We start from the raw sequence: 22,728 nt of genomic DNA, 5'->3' as shown, positions 1-22,728 counted from the left end.
CCAGTCCGTGGATAGCAGGTAGCAGCCGCCGTCGGGTCGAGATGCGAGCTGTAACTTGCCCGCAATGGCGACGCGTCGTGCCTGCCATGGTTGGCAAGGAACCCAGGGAGGATTCGTGTCCACGGGTGCCCCCTGCCTGCGCATGGCGTCGACGGCATGGCGCAGGCAGCAACTCCCAACCCCCTCAGTTCCTTCCTGGCCATGAATCTGATCCGAGCGTGCTCCGAAGCTACCTGTCGAGCTATCCGTCCACCGCAGCGGCCGCGATCGCTTTCGGAGGTCGCGATCGACGCAGGACGGCTTCAAAGGCAAAGGGCACGCCGCCCGATCTGATGCCAAATGCAGAGGATCTACCTCGCGTGCCTCCATCCGGTACCAATTGGAGGCACCGAAATCGATCGATCGAACCCCAGCTTGTTCTTCGCGTCCATGGAGATGATCCGGCGGCATCTTTCCAGCAGCCTCGCTATCGCAAGCGCGGGGCAGCTTTCAGTTACTGGTGGCTGGGGTTCGCCTGCATCCTGCACCAACAGTGTCAGGCAGGTGAGGCCTCCTGCCCTTTACACTTGCCTGTTCCGGCCGTAGCTGCCCTCGGCGCCATGGCAGGCGGTTGGGCAGAGATCTGCCACGCATGCACAACAGCAGAAGGCTCTTGACGATTTTCCCAAGCCTTCTCTGCACCTGGTTTCGCGCGTGTTCAGCAAGCATCTCGCTCACAGCATGCTCTGCAGGCATGCCATTAACTTCTGAAAGCTGCATCGAGCAGCCATGTTAAGCTTGCACTTGCACACACACATGTACTCCTCCACACCACTAATCTCTTTAGCCAATCAATGTGCTGACTGAAACAGTTGCATTTCCAAATGATGATCACTGCTTTGTTACTCTGTCGTCAAAGTTGTATATATATACACAAACCCATTGTTGATAGATCACTTGTCACTTGTACTAGTAGATTGCAATTTCCATGGTACCTGTAGTTCCCCTCTGAACCAAGACAAAGACATCAAAGTTCAGAGAGCTATATAGATCATCAGGCAGTGCTGAACTGCTGCTGATTGTGCCCTCTCCGTCTCCACGCCTCCGATGCCAATCAGAGTGCATGTCCTGGTCAGCTCTGCCGCACACGTCGTCAGTTCGTCGGTGTCCGTCTGCCGGCTCGTCGCCTTCCACCTCAGCCCGCTTCTGCTTCACCTGTCCTACTTCCTCGCCATTGATCTGCTCGGCTTCCTTGCCCGGGTGCTCCTCGAGCCAAGCAGCCCCGGGTACCGCCCTCGGTGCGTCGACTTGTTCTTCATGTCGACGTCGGCCGCCACGGTCACCGGACTAGCCACCGTCAAGATGGAGGACCTCTACAGCTCCCACATCGTCGTCCTCACCCTCCTCATGCTCTTGGGCAGCGAGATGTTCGTCTCCTTGCTCGGGCTCCTCCTCGAGTCGCGCAAGCGAAGACGGCACGATCCTGATCATGGCCATGGCAGCAGCAGCAGGGTAAGATCGTCGGCGGCCGTCACCTTTTGCGACGAGCCGAACCTCGAAGAGGCGAATCCGCCTGCTCCGTCGTCGTCTGCGAGCTCCGACGACGATCGCGAGGAGAGCTGCCTCGCAAGCTTAGCGGTTGTGCTCTCGGTCTACATGGCCACGATCCTCGCCGTCGGCTCTCTGCTGGTGTTCGTGTACGTCGCCACCGTGCCGAGCGCGCGGGATGTGCTGGCGAGGAAGGGCATCAACGCCGCGCTCTTCTCGGCGTCGGCCACCGTGTCGTCCTTCACCAACGGCGGGCTGCTCCCGACCAACGAGAGCATGGCGGTGTTCGCGGCGAACAGGGGCCTCCTGCTCCTGCTCACCGGCCAGATCCTCGCCGGCAACACGCTGCTCCCGGTGTTCCTCAGGCTGGTGGTATGGGCCACGAGAGGGCTAGAGAGGGCGTTCGCCGGTAGGCGGCGTGGGTCCGAAGGGCTCAAGTCCATGGCGGAGGACGCCGCGGCGGCGGGGTTCGGCTACCTGCTGCTGCCTGGGTTGCAGGCGGCGTCCCTCGCCGTCACGGTCGTCGCTGTGGCCGCCGCGGCGGTGGCGCTCCTCTGCTGCCTGAACTGGGATTCCGCGGTGTTCGACGGGCTCACCTCCGGCGAGAAGATCACCAACGCGCTGTTCATGGCGGTGAACGCGCGGCAGGCCGGGGAGAACTCCGTCGACTGCTCGATCGTCGCGCCGGCGGTGCTCGTGCTGTTCCTCGCCATGATGTATGTCTCGCTCCTTCTCCATCCGTACACGACTACGATACGATCTTGTGTTCAGGCAGACACGGCAACCGATCGGTGACAATTCTTTTGCGCACACTTTTCAGGTGCATCCCGGCTACGGCGACATTCTTCTCCGTACACGACGGCGGCGGCAGCGCAGTGGCCGGCGACGGCGGCGGCGGCGGAGAACCGGAACCCAACAAGCATGGGGCGGCAAAGAAGAGAAGATCACTGTCATTGAACAGCATGTTCCTGACACCACTAGCCTGCGTCGCTGCGGTGACGATGCTCGTCTGCGTCACCGAGAGGCGGTCGCTCTCGGGCGACCCTCTCAACTTCTCCACGTTCAACGTGATCTTCGAGGTGCTCAGGTGAGGCATGTCGCCGATCGATCACAAATTCCATCAGTGATCAGAAGCTTCTGAAACTGCTCTTCGATTCCTATCATTTCCATGGTTTCTTTGGCACTGAGATGTGGTTTTTTCTGGATGCAGTGCCTACGGGAACTTGGGGCTGTCCACTGGCTACAGCTGCTCGAGGCTGCTGCGGCAGGAGGAGGCGAGCGCCTGCCATGACAAGCCGTACAGCTTCTCCGGGTGGTGGAGCGACCAGGGGAAGCTGCTCCTCGTTCTCCTCATGCTCTACGGGAGGCTCAAGGGTTTCGACAAAAAGCATCGCAGGAGCTGACCAAAGCCGGTGCCCTGAGTGTGGGTGAGTTATCCGGGGATCGAATTTGGAACTCCAGCTGCAAGGCATCAATCAGTCCTAGCTACACATGCGTGCCAAAATTCTTGGAAAATCCATGGACGCAAAGGGATGATAATGCGACATTCAGAAGTCAAAAGTGAGCAAAACAATGATAAATAGGGAAAAAGGTTCAGATCAAGTTTTCATAGATGCTTCCAAGTTTTTGTAGAGTACATGTTAGATATATTATTTTTTGTTTTGTATAAAATAAAATTATACTAGTAGATGATAAGGAGTAGAATAAATTTGTGCACGCTTTGTGCCTTTTTTTTTGGAAGTGGACGCTTTGTCGGGTCCCTATCTATCTTCCAAAGGTGATTAAGCTAATTGTCTAGGGCAAGTATATTGGTTAGTTTAATAGGCGGTCTCATGCATTGCCACATCATATGTAAAAAGCAATACATATAATATGTTGTCTTATAAGTTGTCTCATAGTAAACTTATAATTCCATAATTTATGCATAGAAAAAGAAAATATTATGAGTTGCATGGCAACAACAACTCGTACAATGGTGAGAAAGTAGTCTCATAATCCTAAATTTTAGCCTATGAGGTGGTTGCCTCACGAAACGGCCACCTTGTTCTCTCTCCGCCACCTAATTAAAAATAATCATATATGGACTTTGCAGACGTGTAGCAATGTACTTGCCCTAATGCCCAATAGGCCCACCGCCGCCATCCTCCGCCCCCGCCCCTCAACCCTCATCCTCCTCCCCGGCAGATGGCTATCTCGCTGTCACGCCATCCATTCACCGCGCGTCGCCGCCCTCCGTCTCACTGGTGCCGTCCCCACCCTCCCTAACCTCTCCAACACTACTCCCCCGCCTCAGGATCTGGCCCAATCGTGGCAACAACCACCCTAGCAGGCGGCGGTCCGCCGCCTCGCCGCCCGCCCACCGCCATTCGCCTAACGACCCCCCCCCCCTATGTCCAGAGGCCTCCCACCCCTCCGCCGACAGCGCGGCGCGGGCGAGCGAGAGGGGGAAGATTATGGAGAGAGGTTCGGACGAGGAAGATGATTGAACGGTAGAGAAGGTGGAAGACATACGACTTTCTGGCTTGCGGAAGAGAGAGGTTTTGCACGCTTTGTGTCCTTCTTGTGCCGTTTCCTTATTATTATAGTGTTGGGCCAAGTGTCAAACAGCCTAAGGCCCGTTAGTCCTCGTTGCGGCCCACCCATGCGGCGACCGAGCCTGACGGGCTCTTCCCGCTCCAGCACGGGCCCACGAGACCACTACATAAGCCCGCCACCCGGCTAGGGTTTCTCCTCCCCACCAGCCTCCCAAAGCCTCCGCCTCCCCCTGCCTCCTCCGCCGCCGCCGCGCGCGCAGACGACCCGCGACCCACGGGCATGGGCGTGTACACCTTCGTGTGCCGCAACACCGGCGGCGAGTGGACGGCCAAGCAGCACTCCGGCGAGATCGAGGCCTCCGCCGCCACCCCCTACGAGCTGCAGCGCCGCCTCGTCGCCGCCGCCTCCGCGGCCGACTCCGCGGCCGGCGTCCAGTCCTCCTTCTCCATGGTCTCTCCCAGCTCCGCCGTCTTCCAGGTCTGGCCTCGCGACTCAGCCCACCCTACCCCCCCGCCCGGATCCAACTCTCTAGTAGAATATTGATTCGAATTGTTTTGGTAGTTTAGGATCTGGTCATCTGGACTTTTTACGGTGCGGGTGTATCGCCGTCTCTCGTCGCGTTACATGAATAGTAGGTTTCGAACGGGATTGTTTGTGTAATAGCTGCGTATAGTCCCTGTCTAGCTAGATTTGTTGCTCTCTGTTTAGTTTTCGCGTTGGTGGAGAATAAGCGTGTTTGTTCTCTGCAGAGGCATTGAAGTTCTGTTTTCATGTCGTAATTATGTCATAACAAGTGACTTTCTTCCTGATCCCTGTATATAGGAGTTGGGAGTTGGGACAGTTCTTTATCTACTAGTGTCATGTGTTCACCAGAAAATTATGTGCTGATCAGCTTACTTTAGAATTAAAACAGTTTGAATGGTAATAAAGGTCTTGTGTTTTGTTCTTGTACAATGTTTAGAAAGGCTGTCTTCTGCTTTAATTTGCAAGCAGCATCGCTTGTCTTCTGCTTATTTGTCATTAACCTGTCACTTGATCATCTAGAAAATTAGACCATTCAACTTTGTAATATTAGTGATAATTTTATATCTCCAAGACTGGGCATGATGTTTCCCTGAGTCCTACCCTTGAGGCCTAGTGCTACAATGTTTGCCATTATTTTTGTATCCTGATGGTCGTTTGAATCTAATAATGCAGGTGATTGTTGGTGCTGTCGGTGGCGGTGCGATGATCAGTGGAGGTGCTGCAGTTGGTGGCGCTGCTGCCTCAGGTGGTGGTGCGGCTGAGGCCCCCAAGGAGGAGAAGAAGGAAGAGGAGAAGGAAGAGAGTGACGATGACATGGGTTTCTCCCTGTTCGACTAGATTATTTAGCTCCCATAAGTGGTGGTTTGGTCCTATTATGGTACTTAATTTTGCTGTCCTGTCTACACAAGCCAGTGGCTTGTGAACCTGAAAACTCTGTTAAATTGTTACAAGTGATCCCGGAGTTCCCAGTTCTTGTGAGGATTTGGCTATGTTGTTTAGAATTAAATATCTTGCTGTGCTCTTGTTCTTGTGATTTCTATTGTTCATAATTTTCATTGCTGTGAAACTGAAGCATATGATGTTTGTGTGGGTTTCCACAGTTTTACCTGATTGTCCAGACTGGGCTACCAGCTTGAGTATCATCTAGGCCTGGTTGTCCTTGGCATTACCATAGAAGTGATCCTGATCAAAATGGATATGCTGTTTTTTATTTTTGTTTTTGCTCCGAACTGATTATCCTTCTCAGACATAACTGCGTGTAACAGAGGTGTTGGAGGGAGAGAAACAATTGACACCTACTTACAAGATCGAGTAATGGACGCCACCATTGTCAGTTAAAACCATGCTTGGCGAGTTAAATTGTTGTTAAATTGTTCATAACTGCTGTTAAATTGTTCATTTGTGAGTTTCTGAATCGGTGGATGGCTTTGGCATCGCAGCAATAGCACAGATCAGGCTTCCTTGGAAGGAGTGTCTCATTATCATCAGTTGGGGCTTGCCCATGAAGATGCAATTTGTCAGCAGGAGAAGGAATTTGGGCTGTGTTTAGTTCCATTTTCCAAAATTTTTGGAAATGGAATCTTGTCATTTAGAAGTACTAAATGAAATCTATTTATAAAACTTTTTACACGGATGGGTTCTAAATCGCGAGACGAATTTAACGAGTCTAATTAATCCATTATTAGAGATTATTTACTGTAGCACGACGTTGCCTAATCATAGCCTAATTAGGACAGGGGGTTATGGAATGGGTTTGGTCAGTTATCCACACTTAAGACTTCTAATTAGTGATCAAACGTTCGAAATTACTGTAGCGCTGGAAATTTTTTGGAATTTCAAGGGTAACTAAACACGGCCTTGGAGTGACTGCGGTCACTGTGAAATATCCCACAACACAGTGTAGCTGGAGCAGCTAGCCGAGAAGGGGAAATTAAGCTGGATGCAGCATGAAGAGTGAATCTGTTAGGGTATGGTACGGCAGTGAAGACTGAAGGGCAACTGGGAGAGGAAGTAGGTCCGGTTGCCCCGCACCGCATGTACGCTCGGTGCCATTTCTCCCAATTCCCCTGATTGATCCATCGCACATGATCTAGAATTTCAGGAGGTCTGATGGTGGTGAATGCTTTTCTTTTTTTCTTTCTGAGTTTCTGAATCCGATCCTTGATCATGCCTTGCACCCGAATGGGCGCATGAAGTTGAAGAACTGACGTCCAACCCCCAACTCCTCGCCCTGTTGTTGCAACAGCTTCCCAGTGTTCCACGGAACGTTCTCTTTGTGCTAGGCATCAAGATGCTTGCCTTCCCAACCTGAATGTATGCAGAGCCGCCATGCTTGGACTTCCAAAGCAATTGGCAGCACGATCCACTGCCTTTGGCAGCACGATCTCTTCCAGTTGTCCCAACGCAATGTCTGTATGCAAGCAATGTTGCTCTTCGCCTTAGATCACTGCTCTTGCACAACGCTCATCTGTAGGCATCAATGCAGCATGCCTTCTGAACTCTGAAGATCCATGGGGCGTAAAGCGGTAAAGAAAAAGAGAGGAATTCGGCTTTCAGGCGTGGATAACATTTTCATTCAGGCAATGAAGTTCCTTGGCTTGCCGCACTCGGGATGACGGCCAGAGACTACAGCCATTGTTGCACTCACGAGCAGCAGCGTGTTTCCCAACCATATCTGCCGTTCCATTGTGTCGAAGAAGCATATCTGTTCTTGCAATGCAGCATTGGAGCAGATCCCGGTAGGACTCTGTGGATCCATAGCCTGGTTGCCAAAACACAAAATCATTACGACGGGGACTGTTGGCATCGGATGGACCGGGTCCAGACAGAAAGGAAGTAGATGAACTCAAACTCGATGGTAAAGACATGAACAATTCCCTGTGAACGCGAAACCTTTAGCAATATGGTGGCATTTCCCCTTAAACTGTGCCTCCAAAAATTCATCAAATTTCTAGAGACACGAATAATTTCCTGACGATAAGAAAAGGTTTCAAATTGTTTTTAAAATTAATGTTAAAGCAAAATAGGTTTAGTACAGACCAACGTCAACCCAGCTGGGGAAACCAGCGAACAAGAGGAGTCCAACAGGCAAAACGCCACAGGAAAAATGATGAAAAACTCCCTCAGACTAGAAAGAAAAAGACCCTACTAGAGAAGAGCCAACCGCCAAGGGGTGCTAAGAGCATCTCCAGCAGTTTGGCAAATCGAGTTGTCATCTTTGATTTTTGGCAAAAACGTTAAAAATACTCCAACAACAGTTTGGCAAAAGACTTTACAATTTTTAGCAACTTGGAAAAAACCAGCCTCCAACACGTAAATATACGCGCGCGGCACGCGGTTGGCATCGTGGTTTCTAGTCAGGTGGGAGAATGAAAAAAGAAATAAATAACAGAGAAGAGTTCCTGATTTAAGTTTCAAGAGGTGGAAAGGGCACAAATATAATTTTGTTTCTCTCAGGGTTCCTGATGTAAGTTAGATTTGGATTTTGCAAGTGAATTATGCCAAACTGTTGGAGATAAACTCTTTTTTTACTTGGCATATCTTTTTAGAAGTTGGCAAAACACAAGATATACCAAGTAAATTATGGCAAACTCTTGGAGATGCCCTAAGGGCCCTAGTCCAAAGTCCACCCATCTTCAGCCTCGTTACTCTTGTTATCAGCAAAAGCTTTCACCCACTTTTGAATCGCCTCCATCTGAGCGTCAAGTCGTTCTCGATCCTCATTCCCTAAGAGAGAACGCCATCTCTGCAAACAGTGTAGAATTTTGAAAATGATGTCAGTTGGATATCGCACATATACTCCATCAATCGCCATCTTGTTTCTGCACGTCCATAACATCCAAAAGTCAGGATGCAGATTTCTCTGGGCCAACCCAGCAACCCAATACCCAAAATAAAATTTTCAGTGTAAATACCATTAGACTGACATAAAATTATTTGGTGTCAATTAGTACTGAATGCTTCGGGTCATTTGGGTAACCCGAATCGTGGCGGCGGCGCAGCACGCTGGGATCTCCCAACTCGCGGCGGGGGCGCAACATCTTCCAACGTGCAGCGGCGGCGCAGCAGCAGCCTTCACCGCCGGCGCAACCACCGCTGACCCATCCATCGAGGCTACCAGAGCAGCAGGCGGACCCATCCATCGAGGCTACTAGAGCAGCACGCTACCAGAGCCGCAGGCCCGCCTCGTTTCCAGATTGATGCCATCTCTCTCTCTCTCTCTCTCTCTCTCTCTCTCTCTCTCTCTCTGGTACAAATGACAAATCATTTGGAAGCATGTTTACCTTAGGTGTTCAGCTGCAGCATTCATCGGGAAGTAGCAACAACTATCCCTTTTGGTGTAATTATCGGGTACACTAGTGCCACTGGTTTGAGATTTGTATTGGGTCAATCTAACCCAAAACTCAAATATTATTAAGTGGGTAGCATTGGTTAGTTTTTGGGTCAACCAATACCAACCCACTTGCATCATGACCCAAAAGACAATGGAAAAACAAAAGAGTTTGAATTTGTGATGGGTAGAGTTAAGAGGAAGCCAAAACCCCAGGAACTCCTGCATGGAGGTTGGAGTCCTATCCCACCCCAAAGCTTCCTTAAGAGAGAACAAGGTGAAACGTGTCATATGGCAGTTAAAGAAGATGTGGTCAACATTCTCAAGATGTCCTGCATGGAAGATGTGTCATCTGTGATCCCCCTCCCATTTTTTCTGCTTTAGGGCAATCCCTGTTTGTAATATGTCTTGTCCGGCTAACCACATAAAAATCTTAAGTTTTATGGGTAATCTGGATCCCCACAATCTCTGCATTCACTTGGCTAGACTTCTCATACACCCAATTCACTTGGTCAGGGAAGCTATGTAGATGAACTTCAGCTAGAAGTTCCATAAGGCCAGACCATTCCTGATTTTCTGATTCATCTAAAGGTCTACACAGATCTAGATCCCAGGCCCCCTCTTGATAAAACAGCAAACTGCTTTCAAGGTGTGTTTAGTTGGTGAAAAAGTTAGCACATTTCGTTGTTACTTGACAAATAATGTCCTATCATAGATTAATTAGACTTAAAAGATTCATCTCGTGGTAATCAGTTAGACTATGTAATTAGTTATTTTTTTCAACTGTATTTAATGCTCCATGCATGTGTCCAAAGATTCGATATGACAGGTACTATAGGAAATTTTTTGGAAACTAAATAGGGTCTCATTTTTCTTTTACTGAAGATGTACATTGTGGGAAAAGCTAGTTTCAGGGGAATGTCCAAAGAGTCAGGTATCTTCCCATAAAAGTACCTTCCTCCCATCATTGAAAAGTCATACCCCATTTGGCTTTTTGTCTGACCTTTAGAACCCCTTTGCAGAATTGAGAACCCTTCTTTTACTTGAGCTCAGCAAAAGGTTTAGAACTGTGGTATTTAGCTTTAAGCAAAGTACAACATGCATCATCAGGGTTGTCCCTGAAAATTCTCCAAATCCACTTTGCTAGCAGAGCTTCATTCATGATCCTGGTATTGATGATGCCAAGATTTTCCCATTTCACCATATGACATTTTTTTTCTGATCTGAGTCACCCCAAAAGAAATTAGATCTTATGGAATCCATCTCCTAGTGGGTCCCCTCAAAGAGATGGAACATCCCCATTAGGTAGGTTGGTAGAGTACTTAAGGCGGAATTGGTCAGAACTAATCTCCCCCCATAGGACAGGTGTTTACTTTTCCAAGGTTGAAGATTCTTTCTCATTTTTTGGGATATTGTCTTGAAGTCTTTTATCCCAATGTTCTTATCACAGATTGGGACCCCTAAGTAAGTCATTAGCAGCCCCCCAACTTTGCAGTTCAACATGTTTGCTATCCACTACCAGCCACCACTTCACTTTTGTGATAATTTATCTTAAGTCCCGACATCCATTAGAAACAATAGAGTAAAAACTTCATTATTCTGATGTGTTTGGGTTCTTCACACCCCACCATAATGACTGTCTTCAGCATACTGCGGATGTGTTATCCACCCTGAACTAGGTGAAGTACCACTCCTTCCAGAAAACCTTCTTGCTTTGCTTTGTCAAAAATGTGTGCCATGGTATCAGCTGACTACACAGTCATTATGGTGGGGTGTGAAGACAAACACATCAGAATAATGAAGTTTTTACTCTATTGTTTCGAAGAAAATGTTCAATCAGCAAGCTGTTCAACTACTGCTGAATCAACCAAAAATTATTTGAGTTATTTAAGAACAAAATGCTATATTTTTAAAGGAATGTTAGTGTTTAAGTTCAAAAATGTTGTGGCAAAATTTTAAGAAATGATTGAGGAAACACCTCGAAAGTACTTTTTCCCGGCAAACACTTACAAAGCATGGGCAAATAGTTCAAAGATATATAAAACGGGGGGGGGGGGGGGGGGGGGGGGGGGGGGTGCGACAGTTAACAATAAGAATGCTGCGGCTGTTTAACCAGATAAAAATGGTAATGCGAGATTTAGATAAAAAGAAGCCCCATGGAAGTTGCTTTTTCAAGATAATACATTACCTAGCCCAGAGAGTCCAACCGTAGCTTATAGGATTTGATGACAAATCTTCGATTAAGAGAGCCCTAACATCTTTTCGGAGGGAAGAAAGTGCCATTCATCCATTGTATGTACTACACCCATAGATGGAGAAGTGCAAGTCTTCAAGGAGACTACTATCAAACAAAATAGCGACACCCATAGATGGACAAGTGCAGGTCTTCAAGGATACTACTAAGCAGCCTTCTTCATTTTTCACCAAGTTCATCATCGCCTGTTTGAAGAGATCTCAGAGTAAAAATATTATCAGTTCATCACTTCCCAACAGATGCATCTAACATGCGAGTCAAATTTTATCTGACTCAATCCATGCATTTAAAAGATAAACCTGTTCTCAAAGTAAGAAAAAAATTGCCAGAGACAACTGACATACATAAAAGACGGCAAAGCACTAAAAAGATGTGATGGAACAGTTAATAATGCAGGAAAATTAACTTGCCTGGACCAGCTTTGTCAAATCGAGGTAGAGCCTTTTTTCATAGAAACTTCGTATTTGCCTAAACAGTAAACTATTTGTTAGAATCGAGGTGGATGCGTATTTTCAGATAAACAGTGAACTATTTGTTAGACGTATAATCTATCTGTATCCCAATCATTGAACCGAAGCCCAACCACGCTTGTTCTCAGAATAAAGCGTAACCAAGATATACAGAAATTCGAACTGCAAGCTAAAAACTCAACAAATCCCACATAACAATTGATTGACTGCACAAGAGTGCCATGTGCTGGAATGTCAGCCAAAAAGAAAAGGCTAACTACAATGCTTTGACAGAGATTGGCCTTTTTTTCTTTCCTTACTGGGCTAGAGATCGGGTTGGAGTTGAAATGAGATGTATACCTCTTTCAATGATTTCAACACCATGAGAGAGTTTTGCAGCTAACTGTATTCTGCCAGGGAGGCGTTTGGTGGTGTTGAACACGTCAAGCTACAAATATAAAAGAAAATAAAATTCTTAGTGCGACTGATAACCAACTGGAATAAGATTATTTCAATCCCAAAGACACAACAACCACAGAGCCAAAGTTACAAGCAAAATGGTGTATGATAGAGATGAAAGCTTGATCCACTAGCACAGATATAAAAGTGAAAAGTAACAGTAATACAAATAATAGTTAAAAGGAGATTGATAGCCCAGATCATGGTTAAGGTATGTGTATTACCGATTTCTAAGTGCTCGTATCAAAATACTCCATCCGATCACACAAATGCAAGTCATTTAGGACACTGACATTGTCTACAAGTTCAGATCTTGACATGGAAGTTTCTAAAAGAGGACTTACTACTAACACTACATCCTTGTAGGAACCACAGCCAACTCCCTTTTCCAAATAGCCCTTGCATGTATCCAGCAACATATTCTCCAACTAAAACAGCAACAAGTAACATGTCGTCATCACAAAGCAAGGTAATATGCATGAAATATGACTTCTATTTGTAGGGAACATAACAAATCTTTAATGCACACATACCTCAATTGCAGTAGCAATGCGTTCTCTGTTCACAGCTTGAATAATATCACCAATCCTAATACCATGACTCTCGGCATTCGATCCTCCTGACACCTGCGCTTCAATGTAAATAAATTACTCCTTACGCATAACAATGAAAATAAATACTTATGGATGGGCAATCAATACCTCTACGACGATAAGACCAGCATCAATATGATACTTTCGAGATATCTTCTCTTTACTCATAAGGTTCAGACATTTGATGCCAAGCAACTTCATCCCAAGATGGATACGAGGTATACAACTATACCAAATAATTATTTATTAGATACCAAAGTAGGCAAACGGCAGTAAACATTTTCAACCAAGTAGTCAAAAGTTACAAACAGAAGTGTGTACAACACAAAACCAGATAATTTGATCTTGAAAGCCTACAAAGGTCAAAGTGTCTTGTGATTTAAGCACTCAGTCCCAATCCAAGAACAAAACCTTATAAAAACTGGTTTAAATGACCTCCAACAAGGTTTTAGAGCTTGTTTGGTCAATATGGCGATGACAAAAACACGGTTTCATCCTAACTTTAGTGTTGACAATGACCTGACATGGTACCTTTTGGTAAAATAAGGAGAACAGATAATTATAAGTATATTTTTATGTTTAGAATCTAAGCTCTGCAAGCCAATATTTAAAAACTACATGACCAGTTAAAGTGGCCGTAGTATAAGGCATTAAAACAGCACAGGACCAACAATCCTTTTACAAACCATGAACTAACAAAAGGCTTATCTTCAAAGAGGGATGGGCAACATTATAGAACAATAGAATCAAAAGAGAAACATACTTGAATGTCCTCCAAAGATGCAAGCATTTGAGAATGGTTGAAGAAGGTATAAATGACATGGAACCGGTTATCAGTCCAATAACATCTCCTTCCAAGTTGATGACTGCCCCTCCAAAACCACACTACAATATTTGTGTTGTTAATATTAGAAAACAGCATGTGTAGGCGTGCAAATCAAAATAAAAAAGAAACCAAATAACTTAGTCTCAAAACAGAAAGGAATTGTACCGGTGAGATATCAGCATCAAAGAACATGTAATGGTGACGTATATACGAGCCTGCACCTTTGTTCATCACTTTGCCATTCCCTATCTGCAAAACCCACTTGTCTCTTCCGAGTACGAAAACGTCCTCAGAAAACATCAGTTCATTGCAAAAATGGGGTAACGTTTCTGGTGGATCCATAGGTACACTGATCAGAGCAAATTCATATTGCTCATCTAAATAAATCATTTCACCCGGCACTTCAATATCATCGATATGCAATAGCTGAACAAGGACCTAGAACAAAAGTTGAAAAAGACATGATGTTATCTTCTTTGAGAACGTACCCTTCCAGAAATGCACAACATGATCTATTAAATTTACAACTAAAGCATTTAGAGAAGGAAAGAGAAATATTGTTTTTTAGCTATCCATAAGAAATTTCTCACTTTGGGTTGAAATTTCTTTATTATTCAATATGGCGCACCAAATTGTGCTTAGAAGTAACACAAATAAATTGCTCTTTTAAAAGAAGATACTAATTTTTTATTTTGAAAAACTTACCTCAGCATCTCGAGCATATTCTTGTCCACCTAACCACACATCCACATTTGGAGACTTTGAGCTAAAGAGTTCCGCGGTTGTTAAAATGGTTCCTTTGTCCTCATTCCACTCCATCAAAATTCCTGAGCTTTGTCTTAGTAACACACCATCTGCATATGCCATGTGATAGGAAACAACAACAGATTCTGTAGCACAACTAAATACAAGAATCTTATGTACCAATATATGCAGAGAGCCCCAAAATAAACTTTGAAGCTTTCAGGATTGTGTCTGCTGCACTTTCTTGAATAGGTATTGACTCAAAACAGGTATCATCATCCAATGTCGGAAGCTTCAAGATTTGACCTGTACATGCACAAGAAAAAACCCAAGGTGAAAAAAGGACGAAGTTTACCTAAACACCAATGGTTGTTCTTTTGTCCTATATGTAAGCCTATGCCGATGAATAAAACTTGCGGTTCATCCAATTCACACATAGGTAATGATCAATATGGAGGCCTGTTACCAGTAACCCATTAGGTAACGGGTAATATGTAGGCCTGGACAGAGAACTTGGGGTTCTTTACAGCTGCAAATATCAACCTTGAGCTGGTGGTGTAATTGGTGACTGAACTGCTGCAAGCTGGTGCACTAAACTATTTTCTACAAGCTGGTGAGCAAAAGATCCCTGTCATGATGAACCCTGCAGTGACTGTTTGCTGTCGCAAGGATATCCAACTCAACTCCAACCAAGTTTGCAAAATTGTTCAAACCTACTTGTAAATTCTTAGTACTATGATTGAAAAGCAGTAATCCAATATATGCTTATTGATGTGGTGTCAACAATACACTGATTCCTAGCTTAGCTACCAAATTGTTGTTACATTTCATGATATGGACAAGGTCAATACTGTTGACAAGGAAAGGCATGCATGTTTCTGAAATCTATACATGAATAAGTTACAAAAATTGTAAGCAATATCAGTACGTGGCTAGTGCGTTCCTACATTAAGTACAAACAAATCATGTTTATTCCATAGATTTTTAAAGCAAAACCTTTTGAATTTTGAACTTCTGAATTATGGCACGCACTAATTGGCACATTTGAAAGGAACAATTTAACATGAACTGAGATCTACAAATAAAGAACTATGGATGTTATATGATGACCCGAACTTTCAAGCTACCTAGGACTTTAAACAGTTAATGTTCCAACATTTTTCTATGCACAGTACACAGAGGAATCGGGGGGACTGAAAAACGAACCTAACTTCTCGAGGTATTGTTGGTTCGCCTTTAGGTAGGCTTTGGATAACTCTGGGGCCGGCCAACTCGATGGTTCGGAGAGTTGCCGTCCTTTCGAATCATACTCCACCATAATCGGCATACGGATGGGAGAGTTGGGTACAAAGGCAGTAGCCTCCATGGAGTCACTTGCCACGGGAGCAACTGACCTCGGCACGACCTCCACCTCTTCCACTCCGACAGTTAAAGCTGAAGTCACCACCTGTGCGCCGCCATCAGCTGTGACCTCGCCAGTGAAGCCACGATGCCCACGGCGTGGTGCAGAGGAGAGACGTAGCCTCTTGCTGGCCGTCGATGGGGACCCCGACGCCTCCTCCTGCGTGGCGGTCGGCGCCATCTCTGGCTGGGGCGAGGTGACAGATCCAGCCGCCCTCGACCGGGACCTCGTCACCGTCCTTGAGTCGGGTTCCACTGACCGCTCTCCGGAGGAAGATCCCCGCTGCTTTCTCGTCGGCAGGAAGACCTGGAGTACGGATCGCGCCGCCGCTACGGTACCGCGGTGGAATCGATCTGGTGGGTGAGGGTGGGGAATTGTGGGGAGGAAGATTGTGGAGAGCCGCGAAGAATATTATATATCGCGCCGCGACGGCCCGCTGCTGGGCCGCGGCCCATGCCCGCCCCCTCGGATATGGCGTCTTTTTTATTTTTGTATTTTTCAAAAAACAATTACAAAAATATATTTTTGATTTTAGATTTTACAGTTCTATACCCCTACCGCCCAGCAGGGGGCGGCAGGGGCCTACCGCCCGGCAGGAGGGCAGTAGGAACTTATATATAAATAAAAATATTTTTTTGCGCAGAGGTCTTTGGCGGGAGCCTGTCGCCCCCTGCCGGGCGGCAGGGGGCCTGCCGCCCGGCAGGGGGGCGGCAGGCTCCCCCAATATAAAACTCCGCCCCTTCCCTCTGCGTCCTCATTTTCTGCCCACGAGATCCAGAGAGGGAGATTGGAGGGGTGAGGGAGGTAATTCCATCGGCGAAGACCTACCGGATTTTGGATCCAAACCGCAAGTAACCAATATTTCTCAACTTTGTCATTCCAGATTTTTTGTATGTTTAATTTTATGATTAATATTTTTTATTATTGTAAGCACTTAGGGTTCGGATTAGTGGTTATAATTGAAGCCATAGTATATTTGTAGATATTAGATTAGTTAAAATGAAGTATTTGCATGGCCAGATATGTCGAGCAAAATGACATTTCAAGTTCATTACGGTGACTTCTATAGAATTACTCATGATTCCTATGGAGTAAATCTATCAGCATTGGAAAGAAGACAGTGCAGTCTAGATAAACCCCTATAGAGGAGTTTTGAGTCCATACAGAAATGTCTTCACATGATGTTCAATGTGAATCCAAAGACTCATTTGCTTACGGTTCGTACCTTGACTTTCTGGGAAACTAATGGGGATTTCTAGGAGTTGACGCATATAAGTAGTACGGAAGAATGACAATATTACATGCACGCAGCTCTTGAAAGTGGGTGGCCTCTCGCAATGGTAATTCAGATTCACCAGAAGACCGGTGATTTAGGTGAAGGGTCAACACACACAACATCTGACTGCAATGAAGATATGGAAGAGGATAAAGAAGAAGAGAACATGCAAGCTCCAAAACCAGAACCAGAACCACAAGGTTTAGCAGATGAAGGCGAGCGGATACCTGGAATTGTGGGGGACATGGAGAAAGAAGACCAGGATGCACAAATAATAGAGCAATGTGGGGACTCATCGGACGATGAGGACGATGAGCGCTTCCCAGTGCTAGGTGAATGGCGTAAAGAGGGTTTTGGTAATCCAGTGGTACAAGATATTAGATGTCCGGAGTTTGAATACAGAGTGAATGAGGTCATACAAGGGGCAAAGTATCGTACCATTGAGGATGTGAAGGATGCTGTGAAGCTCTGGGATGTATCTCTGAGGAAGGAATTCAGAGTACTGAAGTCTAGCAGTAAAGAATACGAGGTGAAGTGTGCAGATAGAGACTGTACATGACGAGTGCATGCATACAAGGGAAAGTTCAAAACACACTGGGAATGTTCAATTGTTACACCACATACTTGTAGATTGACAGGTGTTGTGGGACATCATCGTAATATCACATCAACTTTCGTGGCTAAGAAGATGTATGGGGTGATTCTTGACAAAATGGATTATGAGACTGCATTGATAATTAGGGACATTGAACAGAATTTCCAGTATGTGATCAGGTATGCAAAGGCTTGGCGGGCTAAACAAAAAATATTTGAGATGAGGTTTGTCACTTATGAAGCATTATATGACAACCTATCTCGTATGCTTGAACCAATTGTGCACAGAAATCCTGTAAGTGCTTTTGATACATATAGTGTACCGAGCTTGTCAGGGGGGCAAGCATTCTGCTGCGAGCTTTCTTCTGCATTGGAGCATGTGTGAGGGCATTCATTTACTGCCTTTCTGTTCTGTGTATTGACGGCACTTTCCTGACAGGGAAATATAAGGGAACAATATTGACGGCACTTTCCTAACAGAGAAATATAAAAGAACAATATTGACGGCAATCGGAATTGATTGCAACAAGCAGATAGTTCCCATCGCCTTTGCCTTTGTTGAGAATGAGAACACAGAAAGCTGGTACTGGTTTCTTGAACGTCTGAAGATTCACGTTGTTGCTGGAATGCCTAATGTTTGCCTTATCAGTGATAGGCATGCAGGTCTACTTGCAGCTATAAGGCAGCTCCAAGAAGGTAGTCAATTTTCACCTCCTATATGGCCAGATGTTGTCAATAGGTAGTGTGTGAGGCATATGGCTGCTAACTTTTATGAGCGGTTCAAGAATAAGGATCCGATGAATTTGTTCAAGCGATTGTGCACTCAGAATCAGAAGAGGAAGTTTGATGCTTTGTGGGGTATAATTGATGACATGAGCGCTGAATTGCTTAAGAACCAGGCCTCATCATCCAGCAAGAGACGTTCTACAGATTCATTAGTTGGACATGCTAAGCCATTTTCACAGTGGATTGATGGTGCGCCTAAAAAGAAGTGGTCACTTCTGTATGACACAGATGGGAGACGTTATGGGATCGAGACGACCAACCATGCTGAATGTTACAATATGGTAATGCGTCGTGTTCGTGGATTTCCTCTTGTTGGCATTGTTGAGTTCATCATATATGGATGTATAAGGTATTTTCGGGAGCGATACGCATCAGTCGCTCCCTTACTTAATGATCCAGGAGTGCATTTTTGCAGAAGGGTCAATGAGTACATGGAGAAAAAAATTGAAAAGGCTCGATTTCACTCAGTCATATCGATGGGCACAAAGGAGCAAAGTTTTGAGGTATCATGTAGGGACAGGACCGGATATGGTGTCCGCAGACAAAGGGTAATTCAAGAAGTTTTGATAACCATTGACGGGAGGGTGTTCTGCCGATGTCAGAAGCCAAAGGTGCATCACTTACCATGCTCCCATGTCATCGTGGCTTGTTCTGTATCTGGGTTAGATGTTGCGTCCTATGTTTCTCAATATTTCACAAAAGAAGCCGCAACACAGACTTGGTGTCATGAGATATACGGCATCAGCATTCTAGGCCCATTCACTCAAAAAAATCCCCATCCAATTCTCATCCCTGATGCAGCTATGAAGCGGGGCATAGGCCGACCTGGAAAGAAGAAAAAATATTGCAACTTTGTGTGGAGCGGACGGTCACACTTACAAGAAGTGCCCACAGCTTTCAGTACCCACTGCTGCTGCCGAGGCTGGACCTTCCGGGAATCCGACGGATGGATCGGCTCCACCTACAAGAATTCGCCGCATCTAGTTGTGCACGTAACAGCTTACAATGTATTTGTGTGTACGAAACTAAATATATTATGTATTTGTCTCAAATTTGGTTGTAACGAATGACACCTTCAATGTAATATGTTATGTGGTATTTTATTTAACGTTCTATTTATATTTCGTTCATTGTATCTTATGTGGTATTGTATCATAAATATAATCATTACAATCAAACATAGCAAATATATAAGTATTGCAATTAAAGGTACAGGCGTCCCGTCACAATTTACATCACAATCTAAAACTGATGTCCATCATATGTTACATATCATGTCATGAAATCATCTAAATCGTCATCCCAGTTGACAGATGGTGGTGCTGTAGGTGGTGCAGCATTACTTGACGAAACTCTCGACTTTCCTTTTCTCTCTTTTCTGGTTCTAGGTTCATGTACAGGGGGAGGAACATCAGGTGTTCGAGGCCATGATTTGGGGGGCATGAAGTCATCCATATTGTCATCCCAGTTAACACAACTAGGTGCTCGAGGTGATGCAACATGACTTGACGAACCTCCGGTCATCTGTTCTTGCGGAGGCCGAGAACTATCACGCGAAGATCTTTTCCACCTCATTCGTCTAGTTTGCGGCATAACTCCACCGAAGATACATACCAATTTACGGAAATTTGGTATCGATTTGTTAATCAACTCTGTGTCCTCGGGGTAATCCTAGCATATAATTACACAAAATTTTTACTATTTCGTAAATATGAATTACAAATAATGGACGTGATTAGAACTAAATAAGAGTTACCTTAATGTGTATCTCATACATCTCTAGCCGCATCCATATCTTACAAGTAGTTTGTAAGAATCCAATAACATAAGGATGATTCGCTAGTTCGCATACCCTCATGTATATCTTCCGACGTTCTAGCAGGTGTTCCTTTAAATTTTGCATTGTAATACCTCGAAACAATGTCGAATCTTTAAACTCAACTAATTTGGACAACACCATCTCTATCGTACCATCCGCTAATGGATCCAACTTCTTAATAATTACAAGACATGTCATGATCTTAAGAAATATACTAGATTTTTCTTCGGTCCATGAAAATCCAACAGAATTGGAGACAACCATTGCCTTATGCTGCAATAACAATAAGGTACTGTCATTCTAAGTTTACTATTCTACATTTCACTATCCAAAAACTAAATCTATTCTAATTCATAATTTTTTAAAAAACAAGTCTATAATAGTTGAGAAATATTGGTTACCTGCGGTTTGGATCCAAAATCCGGCAGGGCTTCGCCGGTGGAATTACCTCCCTCACCCCTCCTCTCTCCCTCTCCCTTCTCTGGATCTCGTGGGCAGAAAATGAGGATGCAGAGGAAAGGGGCGGAGTTTTATATTTGGGGCGGGAGCCTGCCGCCCCCCTGTCGGGCGGCACGCCCCCTGCCGCCAACTGGTGGGGCGGCAGGATCCCGCCAAGGACCTTTGCGCAAAAAAATATATTTATATATAGATCCCTACCGCCCCCCTGCCGCACCCCTGCTGGGCGGTAGGGGTATAGATCTGTAAAATCTAAAACCAAAAATATATTTCTGTAATTTTTTTAAAAAAATACAAAAATAAAAAAGACGCTCGGATATGCGCGTGACCCCCGAGGAGTAGCCCTGGGCACAAAAAAATCGAGAACCGAGAACCGACCCAAAGAACCGAGGATAGGAGCAGAAAGTATCGGAACCGAGAAATTCGGTTCTAATTCGGTTTCATATTCATAGGAACCGAAGTTTTTCGGTTAATTCGGTTCTTGGGCTCGGTTCTCCCAAAGAATCGAAATTTCAGCCCAATTAGGCCCAATATGACCGACCGGCCCAAATAAAAACCCTAACACCCTTTCACCCATCCCACTGTCCCAGCCACCACCACCAGCATCCCAGCGCACCACACGTGAAGGAGGCTGTGACCCGTCCACCCCCGAGGCCCCGGAGGCTAGCACCGCCGCCACGCCTCCCCCAGAGCGGAGTGCCGCCGCCCACCACCCCCACCCGGCCACCCCGCACCGGCGCCCCCCCCCACTCGGCCCTCGCTGCCCTCCTGCCCGGCGCCGGTCTCTGCCCCCGCCCCGCCCGACCTCCGACCGTCCGGCGGCCTCCGGCGCCACGAGCCGGCGGCGGCGAGCCCACGTCCGCCATCTCCAGGCGCCGGTTCACCACTTCGCCGTCTCCCACCGCCAGGCCAGTGGCCAGCGCCCGAGCCGCCAGATGCCCAGATCCAGGCCGCCACTGACACCGACGGGCGATGGCGACCGGCTCCCGCCTCGACACCACACCAGATCCAGGCCGCCACCTACCGACTCCCGCCCCGCCTGAGCCAGGCCGCTAGCGGACGCGTCGACGTCCGGCCACCCTGCCCCAGCACAACGGCGACCGCTAGTGCATCCTGAAAGTTCGGTTCTCTAGGTAGGAACCGAGAACCGAACCGAAAGAACCGAAACCGAGTTGACTCAGTTCCTACTTATAAAAAGAACCGATCGGTTCCTATTTTCTAAGAACCGAACTTTCTGGAGAATCGAGGAACCGAACTGATCGGTTCGGTTCCTCCCAAATGCCCAGGGCGACCGAGTAGTCTTCGTTTTTTTGTTTATACCAGTCCAACAAATCGGATTACAGGTACAAATCCAGTTAAATTTGTTTCGGAATGACTTTTTGTTTCAGAACAAAAAAATTATTTCGCCTTGTGTGATGATTTGACTTTCAGTGTAACTTATAATATTTGCAATTGAAGCACAAGGTAGGGCAGCGATAAAAAACAAATAGAAAGAATCTGTCCACCCGTGCTTGTGGGCCGCATTCCCATGCAAAGATTTGGAGTGGCCTGTATGAAGAGAGAGGTGGCGATTTGGCCCGGCAGAGAAGAACCTTGTTGAGAGATGGATGGTTGAGTTCTTGCATTCTGACATAATCAGCTCAACTCTTTCTTTTTTTGGGGTGGGGGGGGGGGGGGGGGGGGGGCAGGCATCTGCACAATTCTTTGTTCTCCAAGACACAAGCCCAACACGGAGTTTCTCTGTCCCGGATATAAGGGTGGTCAAATTTGGTATGATATCTACCACTACCTAATCTACTATTTATTACTTTACTATACTACTAGTTGAATGCATGTGCGTTGCTATGGGAATCAATCTCTGTGTTAACACTAACAAAAAGGTTATATGTCGGTTCCGAAAATGGCCAACAAATAAACTACTTGACCGCGTGTTTCTCGTGCGTTGGATCGAAATGATTTAGCACACAATGACTCGAGGATTTAGACTGATTCGGGCCTGAAATGGCCTACGTCCAGTATGGGATGGTTCTCTGGCTCTATTGCTTGAGCCAGGTGCTCAAAAATGGAGGGGAGCTTACAATCTTTCGAGTTGTGAATTGTTCGATCCTCCTTCTACGTGAGGGGCTCCCTCCTTTTATATCTCAAGGTGGGGC

The 22,728-nt window shown here is 46.1% G+C and overlaps 3 protein-coding genes across 5 annotated transcripts; 2 read left to right on the top strand and 1 right to left on the bottom strand.

Annotated features, from left to right (window-relative positions):
• The first annotated feature begins 844 nt into the window (after nucleotides 1–844).
• On the top strand, nucleotides 845–3,441 carry LOC120704391 (probable cation transporter HKT9). Its single transcript, XM_039988760.1, has 3 exons — nucleotides 845–2,243; nucleotides 2,348–2,614; nucleotides 2,738–3,441. Exons 1-3 carry the CDS (start codon nucleotides 1,087–1,089, stop codon nucleotides 2,928–2,930), a joined length of 1,617 nt encoding a protein of 538 aa, XP_039844694.1. The 5' UTR covers nucleotides 845–1,086; the 3' UTR covers nucleotides 2,931–3,441.
• A 799-nt stretch (nucleotides 3,442–4,240) lies between these two features.
• Nucleotides 4,241–5,680, top strand: LOC120704390 (60S acidic ribosomal protein P3). The gene is made up of 2 exons (XM_039988759.1): nucleotides 4,241–4,539; nucleotides 5,260–5,680. The coding sequence occupies exons 1-2, from the start codon at nucleotides 4,342–4,344 to the stop codon at nucleotides 5,422–5,424; spliced, it is 363 nt and encodes a 120-aa protein (XP_039844693.1). The 5' UTR covers nucleotides 4,241–4,341; the 3' UTR covers nucleotides 5,425–5,680.
• A 1,888-nt stretch (nucleotides 5,681–7,568) lies between these two features.
• On the bottom strand, nucleotides 7,569–16,038 carry LOC120704389 (serine protease Do-like HtrA). Of its 3 annotated transcripts, XR_005687541.1 has the most exons (12): nucleotides 15,449–16,037; nucleotides 14,423–14,548; nucleotides 14,204–14,352; nucleotides 13,664–13,936; nucleotides 13,436–13,557; nucleotides 12,781–12,898; nucleotides 12,613–12,705; nucleotides 12,424–12,507; nucleotides 11,981–12,068; nucleotides 11,582–11,639; nucleotides 11,106–11,356; nucleotides 7,569–8,332 (listed from the first exon to the last, which is right to left on the bottom strand). XR_005687541.1 is itself a non-coding variant. In XM_039988758.1 (11 exons), the coding sequence occupies exons 1-10, from the start codon at nucleotides 15,822–15,824 to the stop codon at nucleotides 11,596–11,598; spliced, it is 1,473 nt and encodes a 490-aa protein (XP_039844692.1). In that variant the 5' UTR covers nucleotides 15,825–16,022; the 3' UTR covers nucleotides 11,054–11,356; nucleotides 11,582–11,595. The 3 variants fall into 3 exon arrangements, 1 of the variants encoding a protein (XP_039844692.1); XM_039988758.1 differs by lacking the exon at nucleotides 7,569–8,332 and having other exon boundaries at nucleotides 11,054–11,356; nucleotides 15,449–16,022; XR_005687542.1 differs by lacking the exons at nucleotides 7,569–8,332; nucleotides 11,106–11,356 and having other exon boundaries at nucleotides 11,629–11,639; nucleotides 12,304–12,507; nucleotides 15,449–16,038.
• Nucleotides 16,039–22,728: the final 6,690 nt, after the last annotated feature.

The sequence above is a fragment of the Panicum virgatum genome, chromosome 4K, assembly GCF_016808335.1.
Source record: "Panicum virgatum strain AP13 chromosome 4K, P.virgatum_v5, whole genome shotgun sequence".
Lineage (NCBI taxonomy): Eukaryota > Viridiplantae > Streptophyta > Magnoliopsida > Poales > Poaceae > Panicum > Panicum virgatum.
Note: the sequence above shows the minus strand (reverse complement) of the source record. Positions and strands in the feature narration are given on the sequence as shown.

Excerpts from the sequence above, each read along its gene's own strand:
- LOC120704390 (XM_039988759.1), top strand. The coding sequence starts at position 4,342 with ATGGGCGTGTACACCTTCGTGTGCCGCAACACCGGCGGCGAGTGGACG. Across the intron at positions 4,540-5,259 it reads CCAGCTCCGCCGTCTTCCAG|GTGATTGTTGGTGCTGTCGG; the intron begins GTCTGGCCTCGC and ends CTAATAATGCAG.
- LOC120704389 (XM_039988758.1), bottom strand. The coding sequence starts at position 15,824 with ATGGCGCCGACCGCCACGCAGGAGGAGGCGTCGGGGTCCCCATCGACG. Across the intron at positions 12,899-13,435 it reads CATCTTTGGAGGACATTCAA|TTGTATACCTCGTATCCATC; the intron begins GTATGTTTCTCT and ends TATTTGGTATAG. Across the intron at positions 12,069-12,423 it reads ACAAGGATGTAGTGTTAGTA|CTTGACGTGTTCAACACCAC; the intron begins GTAAGTCCTCTT and ends TTATATTTGTAG.
- LOC120704391 (XM_039988760.1), top strand. The coding sequence starts at position 1,087 with ATGCCAATCAGAGTGCATGTCCTGGTCAGCTCTGCCGCACACGTCGTC. Across the intron at positions 2,244-2,347 it reads GTGCTGTTCCTCGCCATGAT|GTGCATCCCGGCTACGGCGA; the intron begins GTATGTCTCGCT and ends CACACTTTTCAG. Across the intron at positions 2,615-2,737 it reads GTGATCTTCGAGGTGCTCAG|TGCCTACGGGAACTTGGGGC; the intron begins GTGAGGCATGTC and ends TTCTGGATGCAG.